Source organism: Podarcis erhardii (genome assembly GCF_964252035.2).
Source record: "Podarcis erhardii genome assembly, chromosome: 13".
Taxonomy (NCBI): domain Eukaryota; kingdom Metazoa; phylum Chordata; class Lepidosauria; order Squamata; family Lacertidae; genus Podarcis; species Podarcis erhardii.
This window is the reverse complement of record NC_138502.1, coordinates 3,179,131-3,199,393: the sequence shown is the minus strand read 5'-3', so window position 1 is coordinate 3,199,393 and position 20,263 is coordinate 3,179,131. Positions and strand designations below refer to the sequence as shown.

Sequence of the window (20,263 nt, the reverse complement as noted above, 5' to 3'; positions counted from 1 at the left end):
GTGTTGGGAGAGATGGAGGGCACAAGGAGAAGGGGACAACAGAGGATGAGATGGTTGGACAGTGTTCTCGAAGCTACCAGCATGAGTTTGACCAAACTGCGGGAGGCAGTGGAAGACAGGAGTGCCTGGCGTGCTCTGGTCCAGGGGGTCACGAAGAGGTGGACAAGACTAAATGACTAAACAACAACAACAACATCTGAAGCAACATTTAAAAAACAGCTTAAATAGCAAGTTAAAAAGGATAACAGTGAGATGTCCAAGCAACAGGCTCCACCAGCCTCCGAGGGAACCCAGGCATCCGGCTGCCCCCCCCCCCAACCTCGGAGTCGAATCTATATTAATTCTGGAGCTGTAAACCCTACAATTCTCTCCTGCCCCCACAACAGCTCCCCTCTTCTCTCCCCAAATTCCCTAGATCAAATACTGGTAGATCACCAGATGTCTGCGGTAGATCACCGGCTCGCCACAAAGAAGCTCAAGAACTTTGGCTCCCCTAAAAAAAGCTCAAAAACGTCCCCCCAAAACAGGGCTTTCCTTCCTACAAAAAACAGCTCAATGACTTTGACATGAACCCCTAAAAAACAGGAGTAGATCACTGCCAGTTTTTAACTCTGTTAGTAGATTGTGAGTTGGCCACCCCTGCCCTAGATCTTATACACTTGCAGGATAATCCAGCCCCCCCTTTCACCCTCATAGGAAATTATTAAGCCTCTCCCACCCCCAAGATTTTTTAGCACCCCTCAAAAAATGTAGGAATCAATTCATACCCATCCTTTTAGGCAACCCCCCCCCCCAAAACCCCCAGCAGTCTTTTTGCTGGCCCTTTGATTTACATTAAAATTCCTTTCCTGACACTGTTTTTTTTTGGGGGGGGTAGTGATCTCGACCGCACACGATTCCCCCCACCCCAAAAAAAGCCACACGCACCACAATCCTAGTAACATGCCCAAAGTTCAACTAACCTTTTCGGCCATCACTGCACAAGAGCGAGGGATTTAATTTCAGAGACTGAGCAACGCTGTCCATCCGTCTCTCAGCCCCCCCCCCCCAGCAACGCAGGAAACTCAATGAACTGCGTAAGGAGGAGAGCAAAACATGTCCAAACTTGCCTTGCGGAGTTGTTTGGGGGGCCGTGGAGAAAAGGGGTCTGGTCTCAAGTCCAGCCTCCTCGAATAGCCGCCTTTAAAAAGCTGTGAGACTCTGGTTGCGGTCACAGCATGCATTCAACACACCACTTCCAAAAGCCAGGAGTTTTTTCCGCCCAAAGAATTACGGGAACTGTAGTTTACTGAGGGTGCTCAGAGGCAAGAGGAGGCCCCTTCCCTAGTGTCCCGTCCCCACTGTGGGATCTACAATTCCCACAGCAGTTTAATAATCAACCCCCTCCCCTTATCTGGGAATTGTAGCTCTGTGAGGGAAAGAAGGGAACCTTAAACTACAACTTCCAGAACTCTTTGGTGCAAGGAAGTGATTGGAGGGTTAAAAGTGGGACGGTGCTGCTTTAAATGTACAGTGGTACCTCGGGTTAAGTACTTAATTCGTTCCGGAGGTCTGTACTTAACCTGAAACTGCTCTTAACCTGAAGCACCACTTTAGCTAATGGGGCCTCCTGCTGCCGCTGCGCCGTCAGAGCACAATTTCTGTTCTCATCCTGAAGCAAGGTTCTTAACCTGAAGCACTATTTCTGGCTTAGCAGAGTATGTAACCTGAAGCGTATGTAACCTGAAGCGTATGTAACCTGAGGTACCACTGTATAGTGAAAATGGGGCCTTAGGAATTTCTCAACAAGTCTTCGAAGTGAATTTTCTTTATCCCAGGGCCCATCTGCGCCATACATTTAAACTCTTTAAATGGTGAAAACTGAGCACCCCCCCCCAATCTATGTATGTCTATCCATCTATCTCAGGGAAACTGTAGTTTATAAAGGGTGCTAGGAGCTGTCCGAATATCCCTATTCCAACGGCCAGAGTTCCCTGGGAAGAGGGATGGACTCTGGGAATTATAGTTCTGGGAGGGGAATAGGGGCTGTCTCAGCACCTGGAACAAGCTACAGCTCCCAGAATCCTTTGGGGGGGTGAAGCCATGATGGTTTGACGTGTAGTATCACAGCGCTTCAAACGCATGGCGCCAAGGCGGTAGACATCCTTCAGCTGGGTGCCCTCGAGCTGCTTTGAACTACAACTCCCATCGGTCTCCGGGCGGCACGGCAGGAGTCAACCGCCCGAAGTGAGTTTCTAAAAAGAACGCGGCCCCTTCTGAATGTTTTGGGAAGGAGAGAGTAGGTCTTCTGTTTGAGAAAATGAAGCGTTAATGGGTGACAGAGATTGGCACCAAGACATAAGACTTTGAAAAGCTGGTATCACTGGACCCAAGTTCAGCTATTCCTGCGTTGCAAGAGGGTTCGACAACAAGACCATCGGGGCCCCCTCTGTAATTCTACGATTCCACAAATTGATTAAATTAGTGAAGAATTAATTGTAGAGTTAGTTAATTTTGAAAGCCAGGGTGGTAAATTCGATAATGATATTGTAAATGTATATTATTAAATGGAAAATTAAGATTGCTGGAAGAAATATCAACAACCCCAGATATGCAGATGACAAAACCTCGATGGCAGAAAGTGAGGAGGAATTAAAGAATCTTTTAATGAGGGTGAAAGAGGAGAGCACAAAATATGGTCTGAAGCTCAACATCAAAAAAATGAAGATCATGGCCACTGGGCCCATTACCTCCTGGCAAATAGAAGGGGAAGAAATGGAGGCAGTGAGAGATTTGACTTTCTTGGGCTCCATGATCACTGCAGAAGGTGACAGCAGCCACGAAATTAAAAGACGCCTGCTTCTTGGGAGAAAAGCAATGACAAACCTAGACAGCATCTTAAAAAGCAGATACACCACCTTGCCAACAAAGGTCCGTATAGTTAATGCTCTGGTTTTCCCAGTAGTGATGTATGGAAGTGAGAGCTGGACCATAAAGAAGGCTGATCGCCGAAGAATGGATGCTTTTGAATTATGGCGCTGGAGGAGACTCTTGAGAGTCCCATGGACTGCAAGAAGATCAAACCTCTCCATTCGGAAGGAAATCAGCCCTGAGTGCTCACTGGAAGGACAGATCGTGAAGCTGAGGCTCCAAGACTTTGGCCACCTCATGAGAAGAGAAGAAGACTCCCTGGAAAAGACCCTGATGTGGGGAAAGATGGAGGGCCCAAGGAGAAGGGGACGATGGAGGACGAGATGGTGGGACAGTGTTCTCGAAGCTACCAGCATGAGTTTGACCAAACTGCGGGAGGCAGTGGAAGACAGGAGGGCCTGGCGTGCTCTGGTCCAGGGGGTCACGATGAGTCCGACACGACTAAACGACTCAACAACAACACACACACACCACCCCAAACATAACAAAGAAGGAGGTATGCATCGATTCATTCAACCAATTTATTAAAATAAAATAAAAAATTAATTGTAGCGTTGGAAGGGACCCGAGGGTCATCTAGTCCAACCCCCTGCAAAGGCAGGAATCTTTTGCCCAACGTGGGACTCGAACCCACAGCCGTGCGACGAAGACTTTCACGCTAGATCTACGTTAGTTTATACGGGGTTTTCGAACGGGTGCGCCATTCATTGTGAATGCTTTGAAGAAGAGTTTGGATTTGATACCCCGCTTTATCACTACCCTTAAGGAGTCTCAAAACAGCTAACATTCTCCTTTCCCTTCCTCCCCACAACAAACACTCTGTGAGGTGAGTGGGGCTGAGAGACTTCAGAGAAGTGTGACTGGCCCAAGGTCCCCCAGCAGCTGCATGTGGAGGAGCGGGGAATCGAACCCGGTTCACCAGATTACGAGTCCACTGCTCTTAACCACTACACCACACTGGCTCTCATTGTTTGAATTGAACTGTGCTGTTGTTTTCTTCCTTTGTGGGTCCTGCAAAACCGCTATTTGGAATCACACTTTTAGGGAGCACTGGGGATGAATTCATAGCCGTCAACTTACAGATTTGAAAATAAGGGACCAGCAGTCTCGAAAATAAGGGATCAGCAGCCAAAATAAGGGATCAACCATTACTTTGATAAAATACATACAGTGGTGCCTCGCAAGACGAAATTAATCCATTCCGCGAGTCTCTTCGTTTTGCGGTTTTTTCGTCTTGCGAAGCACAGCTATTAGCGGCTTAGCGGCTATTAGCGGCTTTAAGAAAAAGGAAACAAAACTCGCAAGAACTCGCAAGACATTTCGTCTTGCGAAGCAAGCCCATAGGGAAATTCGTCTTGCGAAGCACCTCAAAAAACGGAAAACATTCGTCTAGCGAGTTTTTCGTCTTGCGAGGCATTCGTCTTGCGGGGTACCACTGTATTTTGTTGCGTGCAAATCGCTTTAGATACCTATTAGGTCCATAAATTACCATATAGCATATATTTAAACACGAATAAACAGCAACAAAGGACAGCTGGACATATAAACGGCCCCATTACCTTCAATAGCTTATTTAAGGGACATCATCAATAAGGGACAGCAGCGGGACATGGCACTGGGATAAGGGACTGTCCCGCCAAGTAAGGGACGCTTGACAGCTATGGATGAATTCATGGCACCTAGGGGGAGCACCCCTGTTCAAAATCCCCCCAGCACCAGGTGTGGGTCCAGTTGCGGCCCCATGGAGATCTCTGGGCGCCACACTGGCGACCAACATCTCCCTCTGGCTGGCCCCTCCAGCTTTCTTAAGCCGCTGAGCAGAATAACTTATTAATTGTATTAATATCCCACTTTATTCTCCAAGTAGTACATGTTTCACCCCCCTCCTCATTTAATCTTCACAACGACCCTGAGAGGGAGGCGAAGAGGCTGCGAGTGACTCCAAGGTCGCCCAATGGAGATTTGAACCCTGAACTCCCAGGTCCCAGTCTGATGCTCTCACCACTACACCCCACTGCCTTCCTAGAGTCCTTCTTCTATGGGAGAAGCTGTATCAATTAACTAGGTGAATAGATTTGGGGAAAGCAAAAGGCCACTTAAAGAGATGGATCTGGAATATTCGGGATGGTTTCATACAATGCTTTATAGTTTTTGTAAACAGCTCTGGAGATGTTTCCTTTAGAATATTATTATTATTATTAATAATAATAATAATAATTAGAATAAGAAATTACTTATAACCCAGCCCATCTGGCCGGGCCTCCCCAGCTACTCTGGGTGGCTCCCAACAGGATATTAAAAACACGATAAAAGATCAAACATTAAAAACTTCCCTAAACAGGGCTGCCTTCAGATGTCCTCTAAAAGTCAGATAGTTGTTTATTTTCTTGACATCTGGTGGGAGTGCATTTCACAGGGCGGGTGCCACCACCAAGAAGGCCCTCTGCCTGGTTCCCTGCAACCTCGCTTCTCGCAGGGAGCGAACTGCCAGAAGGCCCTCGGAGCTGGACCTCAACGTCTGGGCAGAATGATGGGGGTGGAGACACTCCTTCAGGTCTACTGGGTGTTTGAGGCTGTTTAGGGCAGGGGTCAGCAAACTTTTTCAGCAGGGGGCCGGTCCACTGACTCTCAGACCTTGTGGGGGGCCGGACTATATTTTTTGGGAAAAAATGAATGAATTCCTATGCCCCACAAATAACCCACAGATGCATTTTAAATAAAAAGGACACATTCTACTCATGTATAAACATGCTGTCGGATAGTTGTTTATTTCCTCGACATCTGATGGGAGGGCGTTCCACAGGGCGGGCGCCACCACCGAGAAGGCCCTCCGCCTTCAATATAGAAACGAAATTAATACTATGTTTAACTGGCAAAATAAAATAAAGATGTCTAGACATTCTCCTCTGGCAACCATAACCTGTTTAGCACGCCATTTTGTGATTAGCTTATCTATCTGAGTTTCTGACCTTTTATAAAACCAACCTTTGCCGATGCCCCTCCATGGGTGAAGCTCCCCCCCTCTAAACAATACGGATTTACGTATAAGCTAAACAAGCTATAGCTTAGGGCCCCACTCTCTTGGGGGCCCCAAAAAATTAAAGGGGGAAAAACATCTAGATGTACATTTCCAAAATATAAAATAAAAAACAAATAAAATAAAATAAAACCTACAGCAACAGTGTTTTGTGTTGTGTAGGCTCCTATGATGTAAGTCATGGGCCCCGCCTGCTAGCCTGCTCCCTAAAATATCACAGGTTTGCTCCTTTCTATATACAGGGTGCCTACATTCTGCTGTTTATATTAGCAGATAGTTTACATCATATATTTACACCTATTATTATTTCACATTACACTTACAGCATGTTTCCCGAGACTAGATTCTGAGTCTTTGTAAACTGTGTTTCTAAAGGAATTTTTGTTATTGCCAAATGCCAATGTATTTGCATTATGAATAAAAAAAATAAAATAAGTTAAAGCTTAATCATTATTTCACTATTAACATACCTCTTCTCAATTGTATTTCACTATTACTATACTTCTTGTTAATTGTATTTCAGCTCAACAATTACTTTGATAAAACACTTATTTTGCTATGTGCAAATGGCTTGAGATACTTGCAAGGTCCATAAATGACCATATCGCATATATTCAACACACACAAAAATCGGCGACAATTTGTTGCTGACAAAGGACAGCTGGGCATAGAATGGGCCCCATTACCTTCTGTAGCTTATAATAATTTAATATTAATTTATTATTTATACCCCGCCCATCTAGCTGGGTTTCCCCAGCCACTCTGGGCAGCTTCCAACAGAATATTAAAAGGTAAAGGGACCCCTGACCGTTAGGTCCAGTCGCGGCCAACTCTTGGGTTGTGGCGCTCATCTCGCTTTACTGGCCGAGGGAGCTGGCGTACAGCTTCCGGGTCATGTGACCAGCATGACTGAGCTGCTTCTGGTGAACCAGAGCAGCGCATGGAAACGCCGTTTACCTTCCCGCCTGAGCAGTACCTATTTATCTACTTGCACTTTGAGGTGCTTTCGAACTGCTAGGTTGGCAGGAGCAGGGACCGAGCAACGGGAGCTGACCCCGTCATTGCGGGGATTCGAACCGCCGACCTTCTGATCGGCAAGTCCTAGGCTCTGTGGTTTAACCCACAGCACCACCCGCGTCCCAACAGAATATTAAAAACATGATAAAACATCAAGCATTAAAAACTGCCCTAAACAGAGCTCTGCCTTCAGATGCTGAGGGCCTCATCAAACCTAAATCCAGCCCTGAATGCAACCCAACCCATTATTATTTTTTAAAATAGATATTTTCCCCCGCCCCACTTCCACCCCCCTGCCCAGCTCCGTACGGTGCAGGTGACGGATTTGGCGGTCCCCGATGGCTCAAACGCCAACTCGAACCCGTGCTCGCCAGGGTAGTTTTCAGTGGAAGGGACGGCGGAGGTGGTGGAGAGGATTGTGGCCTCACTGCTCTGTTCGCCCGCCTGGGGGGCACTGCCCTCCTCCAGGAAAGGAAGGTCAAAGGTCTCCAGGGTCAGGTCCTTATGAAGTTCCTCCTGGGAGGGGTGGAGGGTGGGAAGAGAGAAAGAAATTAAAAAGAGAATTACGGGGTTGCAAGTTGAAGGGACCTGAGCGAGCCGAAGCAATGTGGTCTGAGCAGGACACGTGCCCAAACATCATCATCATCTTCTTCTTCCAGTGGTACCTTGGTTCTCAAACTTCATCCGTTCCGGAACTCCGTTCCAAAACCAAAGCGTTCCAAAACCAAGGCACGCTTTCCCGTAGAAAGCAACGCAAAACGGATTAATCCCTTCCAGTCTTTTAAAAGCAACCCCTAAAACAGAACTTTAACATGAATTTTGCTATCTAAGGAGACCATGGATCCATAAAATGAAAGCAAAAAAACCATGTACCGCAGTCACACAATCAATCAATCAATCAATCAATAGCCAAAAGATACCGTATTTTTCGCTCCATAAGACGCACCTAGTTTTTAGAGGAGGAAAACAAGGAAAAAAATATTCTGAATGAAACAGTGGGTGCATGATTTTTGTGGTTCATGCTGTGGCCACAGACACGATATGTGAGTTGATGGTGAGTTTGGAGTAGCCCAATGCAAAAATCCTGAGGATCCATGTGGATCCGTGCTTTGTAACCATGTATTTGCGCCACTGTGGCCCCACGAAACAGTGGGTGCGTGGGATTTTTTTGGTGCAGGCTGTAGCCATGGACATGCTATGTGATCTGATGGTGAATTTGGGGTGACCCAATGCAAAAATCCGGAGGATCCATGGGCTTTTACCTCCCCCCTCCCAGGCAGCCTCCTTTATCTCCAGCATCCCTTATCTCTCTCCCCGATCAGCTGCTTCCTTTCAACACCCCCTTCCCTCTTTCTTAAAAAAAAAGAGCATGAGCTGCTTTTCTCCCCTGGGGATTTCGGCTCCAGGGACCACGCATTTGCTCCATAAGACGCACAGACATTTCCCCTTACTTTTTAGGAAGAAAAAAGTGTGTCTTATGGAGCAAAAAATACGGTAGTTTTCTATTTAACTTACATTATAGTCCAAAGGCTATTCATCAGGAAATAAGGATTTGTTTTAAGTTTTTCATGTGTGCTAAAACTCAGTCTAAGTTTAAAAAAACAAAACAAAAAACCATTAAACCACATCAGTTAACAAACATGGCTACATATGCTATAAAGTTATTGTTTTAGTTAAATAGTTTCGATTGTTATTAAGGAAATGGTTATTTTTCTCTTTCCAAGAAAGTACAGCAGAAAAGTTGTCCAAATATAAACAGTTCACTTATTAAACCTCACAATAATTACACAATTATCTCTCTATGTATTTCTAACAGTATAACCAAATCAGTAATTTTTGATATAACTGTAAAAAGCACTCTGAAAATTTATTCTTTCCAAAAATGAAACCTTCATCTGGTTGTAAATATTAAGATTATACCAGCAATAATGCATCATTCTGTCAAAAAATTAATGATTTAAATCAAGTCTTACTGACCAAGTGATTTAAATTGATCTGATTTAAATCAAATCCAACCTGTATTAAATCAAACCGCCCTTGGGTTCCCTTTCCAACTCTACAATTCTACTAATTCCACCTACCTCAAAATCTTTGCTGGACTGCATGCAAGTCCATAGCTCATTGAACACCGCGTCGGATTCAAACAACTGTTCCATCTTCAAAGCCGGGAGCAGGAGAAACAGACAGATGTTCCTTAAAAAAAAAAGATACAGATTTGTTAGATATTGGTCCCTCTATCTCAGGCCTAGGCAAACTCCGGCCCTCCAGGTGTTTTGGGACTACAACTCCCATCATCCCTAGCTAACAGGACCAGTGGTCTGGGATGATGGGAATTGTAGTCCCAAACATCTGGAGGGCCGGAGTTTGCCTAGGCCTGCTCTGCCTCCTTTGTTCAGCCTTCTCCAGCCCAATGCCTTTCCAGACGTTTCGGGACTACAACTCCCATCATCCTCTGCTGCGGATGATGGGAGTTGTAGTCCAAAACATCTGGAAAGGGGACTGGAGGGAGGGAGGAGGACTTCGTTTCAAAACAGGTAATCTGCTAATCATAGTTCTCTTTCTCCCCCTTACACCAAAGCAAACCATCAAGGGGGATGCGCAGAGACGATACCTAGGTCACTCGTATACATGAATTTATTTGCAATATTTCTGCACAGCAATAGAAACGCAGGACTGTAGATTGGTCCATCTAGTCCAACCCCTTCATCTGGTTGTAACTATTAAGATTATACCAGTGAGAATTAGTCTTTCGGGGGGGCGGGATTTAAATCAAGTCTTACTGACTAGTGATTTAAACCGATTTGATTTAATTCAGATCCACCCTGGAAGCAGCCTACAATCGAATTGGCTCATTTTGCTGCTGCATCGCACTGCTGGTCTCATGTCTAGCTACAGGGGTCCCTTGGTTCTCAAACGCCTTGGTTCTCAAACGCCTTGGAACCCAAACACTGCAAACCCGGAAGTAAGTGTTCCGGTTTGCAAACTTTTTTCAGAAGCCGAATCTGCTCCGTTTGGAGTGCCACACATCTGTTTTGAGTGTTGTGTCTGTTTTGGCTATTTATTTTGCCTTTTTTGTTTTTGCGGCTCTTTTTTTTGTTGTTTTTGGACTTTGTGGAACCCAGTTCAGCTACTGATGGGATTCATAGAATCATAGAATCATAGAGTTGGAAGAGACCACAAGGGCCATCGAGTCCAACACCCTGCCAAGCAGGAAACAAATGCTGTTGCACTGGCCAGGAATTGAACCCGGGCCTCTCGCGTGGCAGGCGAGAATTCTACCACTTAACCACCAATGCATCTGTGGTTTGATGGTGTGACAGCAGTACATTGTTTATTGCTTTCATTTTATGGATCAGCACTCTCGTTAGAGCAAGGGTCGGCAACCTAAGGTCCGGGGACCGGATCCGGCCCAATCGCCTTCTAAATCCGGCCCGGACAGTCTGGGAATCAGCATGTTTTTCCATGAGCAGAATGTGTGCTTTTATCTAAAATGCATCTCTGGGTTATTTGTGGAGCATAGGAATTCATTCACTCCCCCCCCCTCAAAATATAGTCTGCCCCCCCCCAAGGTCTGAGGGACAGTGGACCGGCCCCCTGCTGACCCCTGCATTAGAGAGTAAGTTCATGTTAAATTGCTGTTTTAGGTGTTTTTAAAAGTCTGGAACGGAATAATCCGCTTTGCATTGCTTTCTATGGGACAGCACGCTTTGGTTTTGGAACGCGCTTTGGTTTTGGAACGAACCTCCGGAACGGATCAAGTTTGAGAACAGAGGTACCGCTGTACTAAGACCCATCATTCCTCATTGGATGGGGAAGATAATAAAACATGGCAAAGGCATAGCTGTCAACCGTCCCTTATTTGGCGGGGAGGTCCCTTATCCCAGCTGCTGTCCCTTATTGATGATGTCCCTTAAATTTCCCGGGTTTCAAAGGAAGCAGCTCCTCTCCCTCCCTCCCTCCCTCCCTGCCGGCCAGGGAGGAGGGAGGCTCCAACTGTGTTGCTTGGCTGCGTTGCTCACCCAATAAGGAGTCTGAGAACGACTGGGGGGTGGAGCTTGCATGCCTGGTGCCAATCAAATCGGCCGCCTTGCCTGGGGACTCGCCTTTGCTCAGCGCTTCCCAGCGGAGAGGGGACGGTGGTTTTCCTTCCTGGATCCCCTTTGCCGGGTTGCTGCGCTGTGGGAACCACCGCTTGAGGCTCCGTTTGGCTGCTGGCTGGGCTTTCTGCCTTTGGCTCGGAGGGGCTCAGAAGCTGAACATACCTATGCTGGGAAAATCCCTTATTTTGGCTGCTGATCCCTTATTTTTGAGGCTGCTGGTCCCTTATTTTCAAATCTGTAAGTTGACAGCTATGGGCAAAGGCAGGAAAGCTTATGACCCTTTTCAGTTGCCGAAGGATCCCAAACAGGTGTCAATCAGCCAAGGAAGAGATCCTTATGGCCTTATGGATTCTCCCAGAATCTTAAATATCCCGAAATTCTCAGGCTCTACTAAGCTGAACTCTCTTGGCACATCGCTAAGTTTAACCAACTAATACTGACCACAGGAAACAGACTTAACTCAATTATCTGATCATGAGAGCAGCAACTCGTGGGCACCACGTAATAATATGTATTCCCCATATTCCTACAAAACAAAAGCTGGCTTAAAATATTGAGTATTTGGGGGAGAGGCGGCTTCTCAGTTTATGCTAAAGCATTCTTCTATACCTGATGCTAATCTCTCGAAAATATTTATTCAGGACAGAACATGCCACCGGTCCTCAGGGTGGGGTTTGTTTGTTTTTGGTCTTCTCCCCGCCTCCTCATTTATTCACCTTACTCTGCTTTTACTAAAATAAAAAATGCAATCCAAGTATGAACTTTGTTATAAGAAAAATACTGCTCCCTTTCCCTTACTCTCCTTTTCCCACCTCCCTTGTTGCCTTTCTTGGGGCCAACAGGAAAAAAATACAGTGGTACCTCGGGTTAAGTACTTAATTCGTCCCGGAGGTCTGTTCTTAACCTGAAACTGTTCTTAACCTGAAGCACCACTTTAGCTAATGGGGCCTCCCACTGTCACCGCGCCGCTGCTGCGCGATTTCTGTTCTCATCCTGAAGCAAAGTTCTTAACCTGAAGCACTATTACTGTGTTAGCGGAGTTTGTAACGTGAAGCGGATGTAACCCAAGGTACCACTGTACTTTCCTGGGCAATCATTTTCATTTGATGTCACAGATATAAATTTATATTGATATTCCAAATACAGTGGTACCTTGCATTAAGTACTTAATTCGTTCTGGAGGTCCGTTCTTAACCTGAAACTGTTCTTAACCTGAAGCACCACTTTAGCTAATTGGGCCTCCTGCTGCCGCCGTGCGATTTCTGTTCTCATCCTGAAGCAAAGTTCTTAACCCGAGGTACTATTTCTGGGTTAGCGGAGTCTGTAACCTGAAGCGTATGTAACCCGAAGCGTATGTAACCCGAGGTACCGTATATGAAATCCAAATTTCCAGCAGATCTGCATTTGAAACCAGGAGCCCCACCAGTTAAATCAGGCATGTCGAAAGTCCATTTCGGGGGCCTAATCCGGCCCACCGGTCAGTTTAATCCAGCCCCTGTGGTGGTTTATTTCCTGGGGTAAAATCCTAAAAAAATCTCAACAACTTCAGTCCTAAAGAAAGCTCAACAACTCTGAGGTAAAATCCTTTAAAAAGCTCAACTCCAATCCTAAAAAAAGGAAAGGTTAACAACTTTGGTTGGCCCTCAGGGCCCTTCATTTCATCAAATCTGGCCCTCTTTGAAAAAAGATTGAACACCACTGACTAAAATAAAAAATGCAATCCAAGTATGTGCTTTTTGTAAGAAAAATACTGCTCCCTTTTCCCTTACTCTCCTTTTCCCACCTCCCTTGTTGCCCTTCTTGGAGCCAACAGAAAAAAAAAATATGAAATCCAAATTTCCAACAGATCTGCATTTGAAAGCAGAAGCCCCACCAGTTGAATGCATTTTGGGTTAAAAATAAAAATCCATTTATTCATTAGGAAGAGCAGGATATAAATTTTCATAATAATAATAATTGCACTGATAAATAAGTAAAACTGATTCTTTTCTGTGCATGCACAAACAAATAACCCTAAGCAGGCAATCAGGATTTTATTTATGTTAAGTGTCGAATTAATATGTTTAATTTTATATTGTGAAGATCTAAGGATGTTAATGTTTAAGTTAAATTTTATAAGAACTGTGATTTGGAAAACTGTTAAAAGGACATGCAATGAAATTCAACCAAGGGGAAGCACAATGTTAACAAGTGTAATTTTCAATAAGGCTATGATTGATGTTTGTTTGTCTTGTGTGTTTGTTTGTTTATAATGTTGTGAAAACATAGACTATATGGAGATGGCAGAAATGACTGGCAGAATCCGAGACCTGGGAGAAGAATCGGTGGAAGAGGACTGGAAGAAGTTCAAAGATTATCTGCAGAAACACTGCAAAGTTTATGAATGTTAAAATGATGTTAGATATGATAATATTATGGCATTAGTGATACAGTTTGAAAAAATATGCAAAAAGGTAATAGAAAGAGGGTAAATGACTAAAATTATATTATGTCAAAGTAATCAATGTTAAAGGTGTTTTAAAAAACAAGGAGAAAAGATCAGAGACATAATAGAATGATTCTAATAATTAGAAATGAGTTTTGAAAGAGGGCAAGGATTTGCTGTATCTGATTGGGTAAAGAGGAACACAAAAAAGGGAGGCGCGAGGAAGTCAAGAAAGAAGGTTAATTAAGTATTTTTCTTTTGTAATTTTATTTTTCTGTATTTTTATTTTTTTGTGTATTTTTGACTGTGTTTGTTAGTTTTTCCTTACTTTTGTTGTTGTTATGTGTTTTTTCTTTCTGCAAAAGTTTAATAAATATATATATATTTTTAAAAAAAATAGATTAGAAATTTATATGGGGCTAATTGATTTTCCTGATGATGTCTAATAAAAATAATAATGAAAAAAATATATAATGTTGTGAAAACCAATAATTATTTTTTTTTTGGGGGGGGGGGACCCTAAGCAGGCTATCGGTGTAGGAAAAAAATAAGAGCTAAGAGGAAGGCCTAAACTCTCCTTCCCCAGGCAGAAACGTTCTTAGTACGTTCCTTTCCGGCCTCCAGGCAGGAAAGGGTTCATTGGCCTGGGCCGTACCATTCCTTAAGGCGGGGGGTGTATTGTGAAAAAGCTCATCAACTTCGCTTCGCTCCCTATCGTGTCTCCACACACCATCCTTTCTACACCGCTGCACCGATTTACACACGAAGCTCGAGTTATCAGAAGGGCAAAAAGCGCTTTACACAAATGTATAAGGCGCCTAGCAGTTCCCCATCGCCCCTCCGCGCATCGTTATGGTCCCTTCTGACACCAGGCTGGGTGCCAGGGAGGACTGTACCATGTAGCGGACGGGGGGGGGGGAGAGGAGATGGTAAATCTAGGGCAAGGGTTTAATTCTATTAAAGGGGCAGGGACGCATTTAGCGGGGATTCGTTCCCACGGTGGGGTTTGGGGTTTTTTTATCTGCCTGTTAAACAAGGAAATCAATGATTGGGACTAGTGTTGGGTTTATGCACAAAGTAAAAGCTGCAGTTTAGGGCACAAAAATAATGACGTAAGTTTTGCATACCTGGTAAAATAACAATAAAAGGATAGCAGGCTTGAAAAGCAGACGCTAAAAGTTTTCTGACTTGCAAATCGTCCAGTATTTTTCACTCATATGCAAATAAATTTAATGAATGGAATGTTTGTAGCAGCATCTTCTCCTAGCGAGTAAACCTATTTGCATATGAAATACCTCCGACACGGGACACTTTGATAAATCAAGAATACTGGGGGCAGGTGTCAGATTTTTTTTGGAGGTGGACATACATATTACGTCGGTTCCATTTACCCTCTCACAAACACCTATACACAAAAGCAGTCTTCCTCAACATCTGGCGCCCTCCAGATTTTTATTTTTATTTTATTTTTTTTGCATTCCAAAACAGCTGGAAGGAACCAGGGTATTTTTCTTTTCAGGACGGTGGAGCGGTCGAAAACTCCGAGACAGAAACATTTTTTAAGCAGGAAACTTGCGAGCATCTTTGCTCCCTCCCTCTCTCTCGCCTGCCCTTCCCTGCAATTTTTGCACACTTCCATTAAAAATTGCATTGGGGGCCTCAGACCTCTGTAAGGATGGGGATCGCACCCCCCCAAAAAAGTAACGTTCCCCCCCCCTTCCAGAAAGATCTAGAAACGTTGCCTCTCCGGGGCTCGGCCTCTCCGCACCGTTTACCTGGGAGTAAGCCCCACTGAACACAATGGATCTACCTTCAGAGGAAGCACACTGGCTCTTAAGCAACATCTTAAAAAAATAAACTTGCAAGTTGCAATTCCGTTTTTTGCATTCCCTGCTAGGATTCGGAGCGGCTTACTTCCCGAGTAAACGCCTCCGGGGATCGGGCCGCGAGCTCCTTTTTCAATCTCCGAGGGACGCACAAGAACGGGGGTGGGAGAGAAGGAAGCCCCGTTTTTCCGACCCTCTTGGGGGGCAAAGTGGGGTGGGGTGGGGGGGGAGATTGGGGAAGCGCCTCTCCTTTCTCCCCCCGCCGTGCTAAGCGAAAGTTCCTCACCAAAGCGAGGCCTCCTCTTTCTCCTCCTCCGGTTCTCTGCACGGGCAAATCCCGGGGGCGGCCGAGCTAACCTTCCACGGGATAGAACCCGACGGCCGCCAACGTTCCACGGGATGGAATACTGCGGCCGCCAACGTTCCACGGGATAGAACCTGCACGGGCATATCCCGGGGGCGGCGGAGTTAAAGTTCCACGGATGGAACCCCGCGGCCGCCAACGTTCCACGGGATAGAACGCGACGGCCGCCAACGTTCCACGGGATGGAACAGGGCGGCCGCCAACGTTCCACGGGATAGAACCCCGCGGCCGCCAACGTTCCACGGGATGGAACAGGGCGGCCGCCAACGTTCCACGGGATAGAACCCCGCGGCCGCCAACGTTCCACGGGATAGAACGCGACGGCCGCCAGCGTTCTTCCCGTGGAACCCTGGCGCTGGCAACGTTCTACGCCCCCGCTCCTTTTTCAATGGGGCTCATCCGTGGGACGGAAGCGGCTCATCGGCCGGTGACTCAACCCCGCCAGAAAAAAAATAAACAATTCCGCATAACCCGCGCGCGCGCGCCTACCACCGCCTGGCCTTTACCCGGGTGGGCAGGAACTCGGTTTTCTAAACACACCCCCCCCCCAAAAAAAGAAGGAAGGGCAAAGGCTGTGGCAATCTCTTTACCTGCTCCAGGTAGCGGGCCCTCCACCAGAACCGGCCTCGCCCCTCGCCCGACTGAACTGTAAGCGGCGGCAAAATCAGATGGGATCAGGGGAGGCGTGGAAATGGCCATGCTGCGGGGATTCCCCTGTTTGGTTCCCGCGGGTCAGCTCGGTCTCGCGAGCGGAAGCCGCGGGCGCCATCTTGAGGAAGGGCAAGAGGTTTGGGGCGGGGCTTAGCGCGGCGAGCAGCTGCGCGCCAGAGTCCAGGCGAGGAAGCTGCTGTCCGCCGCTGGGATCAGTTACACAGTACAGTACTGTATCTCTGAACACGCTTAACGGGCTTCGTGTTGAAAATGAAAGTTTCAGACACAAGAATGCAAGGCCAGTGGCTGGCCAGATTCCCCGCCCCATCCCCCAGGAAATCAACAGGAGGGAGTCCACAGCCCTCTGAACCCCTGGCATTCAGAGGTAAACTGCCTCTGGCTGTGGAGGATCCATTAATTTAGCTCAGGCATCCCCAGATTAAAAGAATTTAAAAGACGCCTGTTTCTTGGGAGGAAAGCAATGACAAACCTAGACAGCATCTTAAAAAGCAGAGACACCACCTTGCCAACAAAGGTCCGTATAGTTAAATCTCTGGTTTTCCCAGTAGTGATGTATGGAAGTGAGAGCTGGACCATAAAGAAGGCTGATCGCCGAAGAATGGATGCTTTTGAATTCTGGTGCTGGAGGAGACTCTTGAGAGTCCCATGGACTGCAAGAAGATCAAACCTCTCCATTCTGAAGGAAATCAGCCCTGAGTGCTCACTGGAAGGACGGATCCTGAAGCTGAGGCTCCAATACTTTGGCCACCTCATGAGAAGAGAAGACTCCCTGGAAAAGACCCCGATGCTGGGAAAGACGGAGGGCACAAGGAGAAGGGGGCGACAGAGGACGAGATGGTGGGACAGTGTTCTCGAAGCTACCAGCATTAGTCTGACCAATCTGTGGGAGGCAGTGGAAGACAGGAGGGCCTGGCGTGCTCTGGTCCAGGGGGTCACGAAGAGTCGGACACGACTAAACAACAACAACATACCCAAACTCAGCCCTCTAGATCAGGGGTCAGCAAACTTTCAGCAGGGGGCCGGTCCACTGTCCTCAGACCTTGTCAGGGGCTGGACTATATTTTTTGGGGCGGGGGGGGGGGAATGAACAAATTCCTATGCCCCACAAATAACCCAGAGATGCATTTTAAATAAAAGGACATATTCTACTCATGCAAAAACACGCTGATTCCCGACCGTCCACAGGCCGGATTGAGAAGGTGATTGGGCCTCACCCGGCCCCCGGACCTTAGGTTGCCTACCCCTGTGCTAGATGTTTTTGGCCTACAACTCCCATGATCCCTAGCTAGCAGGACCAGTGGTCAGAGATGATGGGAATTGTAGTCTCAAAAACATCTGGAGGACCGAGGTTGAGGAAGCCTGATTTAGCTGTATAGTGGAGGAGCGTGGCCCCTGACTCTCCAGGCTCCGATGAAGGAGCCAGTCGTCAAATCTTCTTCTTCTTCTTTGGTGATCCCTCGTAGCCGAGTAAGATTGTCTTCCATAAACACAGTTTTAACAATGAGTCTGTAAGTGACTGTGGAGGCCAATTCTGGACCCACACGTCCTTCCACAGTGGGGACATTGGTTTCCGGGCGGGAGTTGATCACGGTGTGGATTTGCCAAGCGTGCCTTCCTCTTAGCGCGTTTCTCCCTTGCGTCCTGAGTTCGAGTGTCTTCAAAGCCCATGACACCTTTGATCAAGGCTGTTCTCCAACTGGAGCGCTCGCAGGCCAGTGTTTCCCAATTGTAGGTGTTTATACTACATTTTTAAAGATTTGCCTTGAGAGAGTCTCTAAACCTCTTTTGTTGACCACCAGCATTACGCTTTCCATTTTTAAGTTCGGAATAGAGTAGTTGCTTTGGAAGACGATCATCAGGCATCCGCACAACATGACCAGTCCAACGAAGCGGATGTTGAAGAATCGTTGCTTCGACACTGGTGATCTTTGCTTCTTCCAGTACAGTGGTACCTCGCAAGACGAATGACTCGTAAGACGAAAAACTCGCAAGACGAAAGAGTTTTTCGTTTTTTGAGTTGCTTCGCAAGATGAATTTCCCTATGGGCTTGCTTCGCAAGACGGAAACGTCTTGCAAGTTTGTTTCCTTTGTCTTGCAAGTTTGTTTCCTTTTTCTTAAAACCGTGCATTCAGGGGGTGCAGTTGCGACTTGACTTCGAGGAGCAACTCATAGCACGTGGTGTGGTAGCCTTTTTTGAGGTTTTTGAAGACTTTGGTGATTTTTGAAGCTTTTCCAAAGTCCGTGCTTTGCAAGACGAAAAAGTCGCAAGACGAAAAAACTCGCAGAACGAATTAATTTCGTCTTGCGAGGCACCACTGTACACTGATATTAGTTCGCCTGTCTTCCCAAGTGATGTGTAGAATTTCTCAGAGACACTGTTGATGGAATCTTTCGAGGAGTTGGAGATGGCGTTTAAAAGTGGTCCATGTTTCACAAGCAGACAGTAAGGGTGGGTTGGGTGTTCATCGATATGCAGATGACACCCAGCCATCCATCCTCCAACTGCCTCCAGACACTCACACAGGACCTTCACCGCCTTCACTGGTTCTGATTTGAAAGAGAGGTAGAGCTGGGTATCATCTGCATATTGATGGACACCCAGCCCAAACCCCCTGATGATAATAATATGTTTTTATATATGTTGGAAGCTGCCCAGAATGGCTGGGCTTACCCAGTAAGATGCATGGAGTATAAATAGTAAAAATTATCATTATGGAATGGGACGTCCCCATTTTCATCAGAGAAATGTTGGAGGGTATGAGAGGATGCTGAAATAAATGGGGTTTGGTCTCTCCAATGCTTTTAACCACTGTTACTTTGAGGGCTTCGTGTCACAACAATTCCCTGAAATAAAAAAGGGGGGGGGACCTCAGGCAAAGAGGTTGCAGCCCTTCTCACCGCACCCTACATTTCTACTTGCAGGGAGCGGATTTGTTTTTAAATTGTTTTAAGGCAACTGAAAACAGCGCCTCTCGCATATGCTCCAAATCGGAAAGGTTTCCTTTGGCTGTATTTCCAAACCAGTTCTAACGGCCCCCAGGTGCCAAGTGAATCCCTGTTATCCCAGTCGGTAAAGCATGAGACTCTTAATCTCAGGGTTGTGGATTCGAATCCCACTTTGGGCAAAAGATTCCTGCATTGCAATGGGTTGGGTTAGATGATGATGATGATGATGATAATGATAATGATAATGATAATGATAATTTTTATTTATACCTCGCCCTCCGCAGGCCTTAGTTTGCCTACCCATGCCCTGTCTATGATTCTACCACTGTATTGGCCATCAAACTGGTCCAGGAGGGCTCATCTTACACTCTTAAGTATCCCAGCAATTAGGGATGCGGGTGGCACTGTGGGTTAAACCACAGAGCCTAGGACTTGCCGATCAGAAGGTCGGCGGTTCGAATCCCCGCGACGGGGTGAGCTCCCGTTGCTCGGTCCCTGCTCCTGCCAACCTAGCAGTTCGAAAGCACACCAGTGCAAGTAGATAAATAGGTACCGCTCCGGCGGGAAGGTAAACGGCGTTTCTGTGTGCTGCTCTGGTTCGCCAGGAGCGGCTTAGTCATGCTGGCCACATGACCCGGAAGCTGTACGCTGGCTCCCTTGGCCAATAAAGCGAGATGAGCGCCGCAACCCCAGAGTTGTCCGCAACTGGACCTAATGGTCAGGGGTCCCTTTACCTTTACCTATCCCAGCAATTGCAAATTTGCCCCTTGCAGAACTACAGTTCCCAGCACTCTTAGCAAACTAAAGTTCCCAGGATTATTTGCACGAAGCCTTCAATGTCTGATTCTACATGGTGTGAATAGGGCTCGTAGAATTGTCAAATCCTGCACTGATGCAGAGCTCAAGGTGGGAAGAGGCGAGAGCCGAAGCCTGCCTGGATTTGCCGAAAAAGGTAAACTTTGGTCG

At 46.5% G+C, this 20,263-nt stretch overlaps 1 protein-coding gene across 2 annotated transcripts in view; it reads right to left on the bottom strand.

The window, feature by feature from the left end:
- Nucleotides 1-16,398, bottom strand: part of TP53 (tumor protein p53) — a 30,393-nt gene extending 13,995 nt beyond the window's left edge. The window contains exons 1-3 of one of the 2 annotated variants that reach the window (XM_081835753.1): nt 16,270-16,398; nt 9,046-9,157; nt 7,274-7,480 (exon numbers count right to left, since the gene is read on the bottom strand). In XM_081835753.1, the coding sequence (XP_081691879.1) occupies nt 7,274-7,480; nt 9,046-9,120 (282 nt within the window). In that variant the 5' untranslated portion in view covers nt 9,121-9,157; nt 16,270-16,398. Of the gene's footprint in view, nt 1-7,273; nt 7,481-9,045; nt 9,158-15,601; nt 15,682-16,269 lie in introns of those variants that run through there. The other variant, XM_081835754.1, reaches the window with a different exon arrangement.
- Between the last annotated feature and the right edge of the window lie 3,865 nt (nt 16,399-20,263).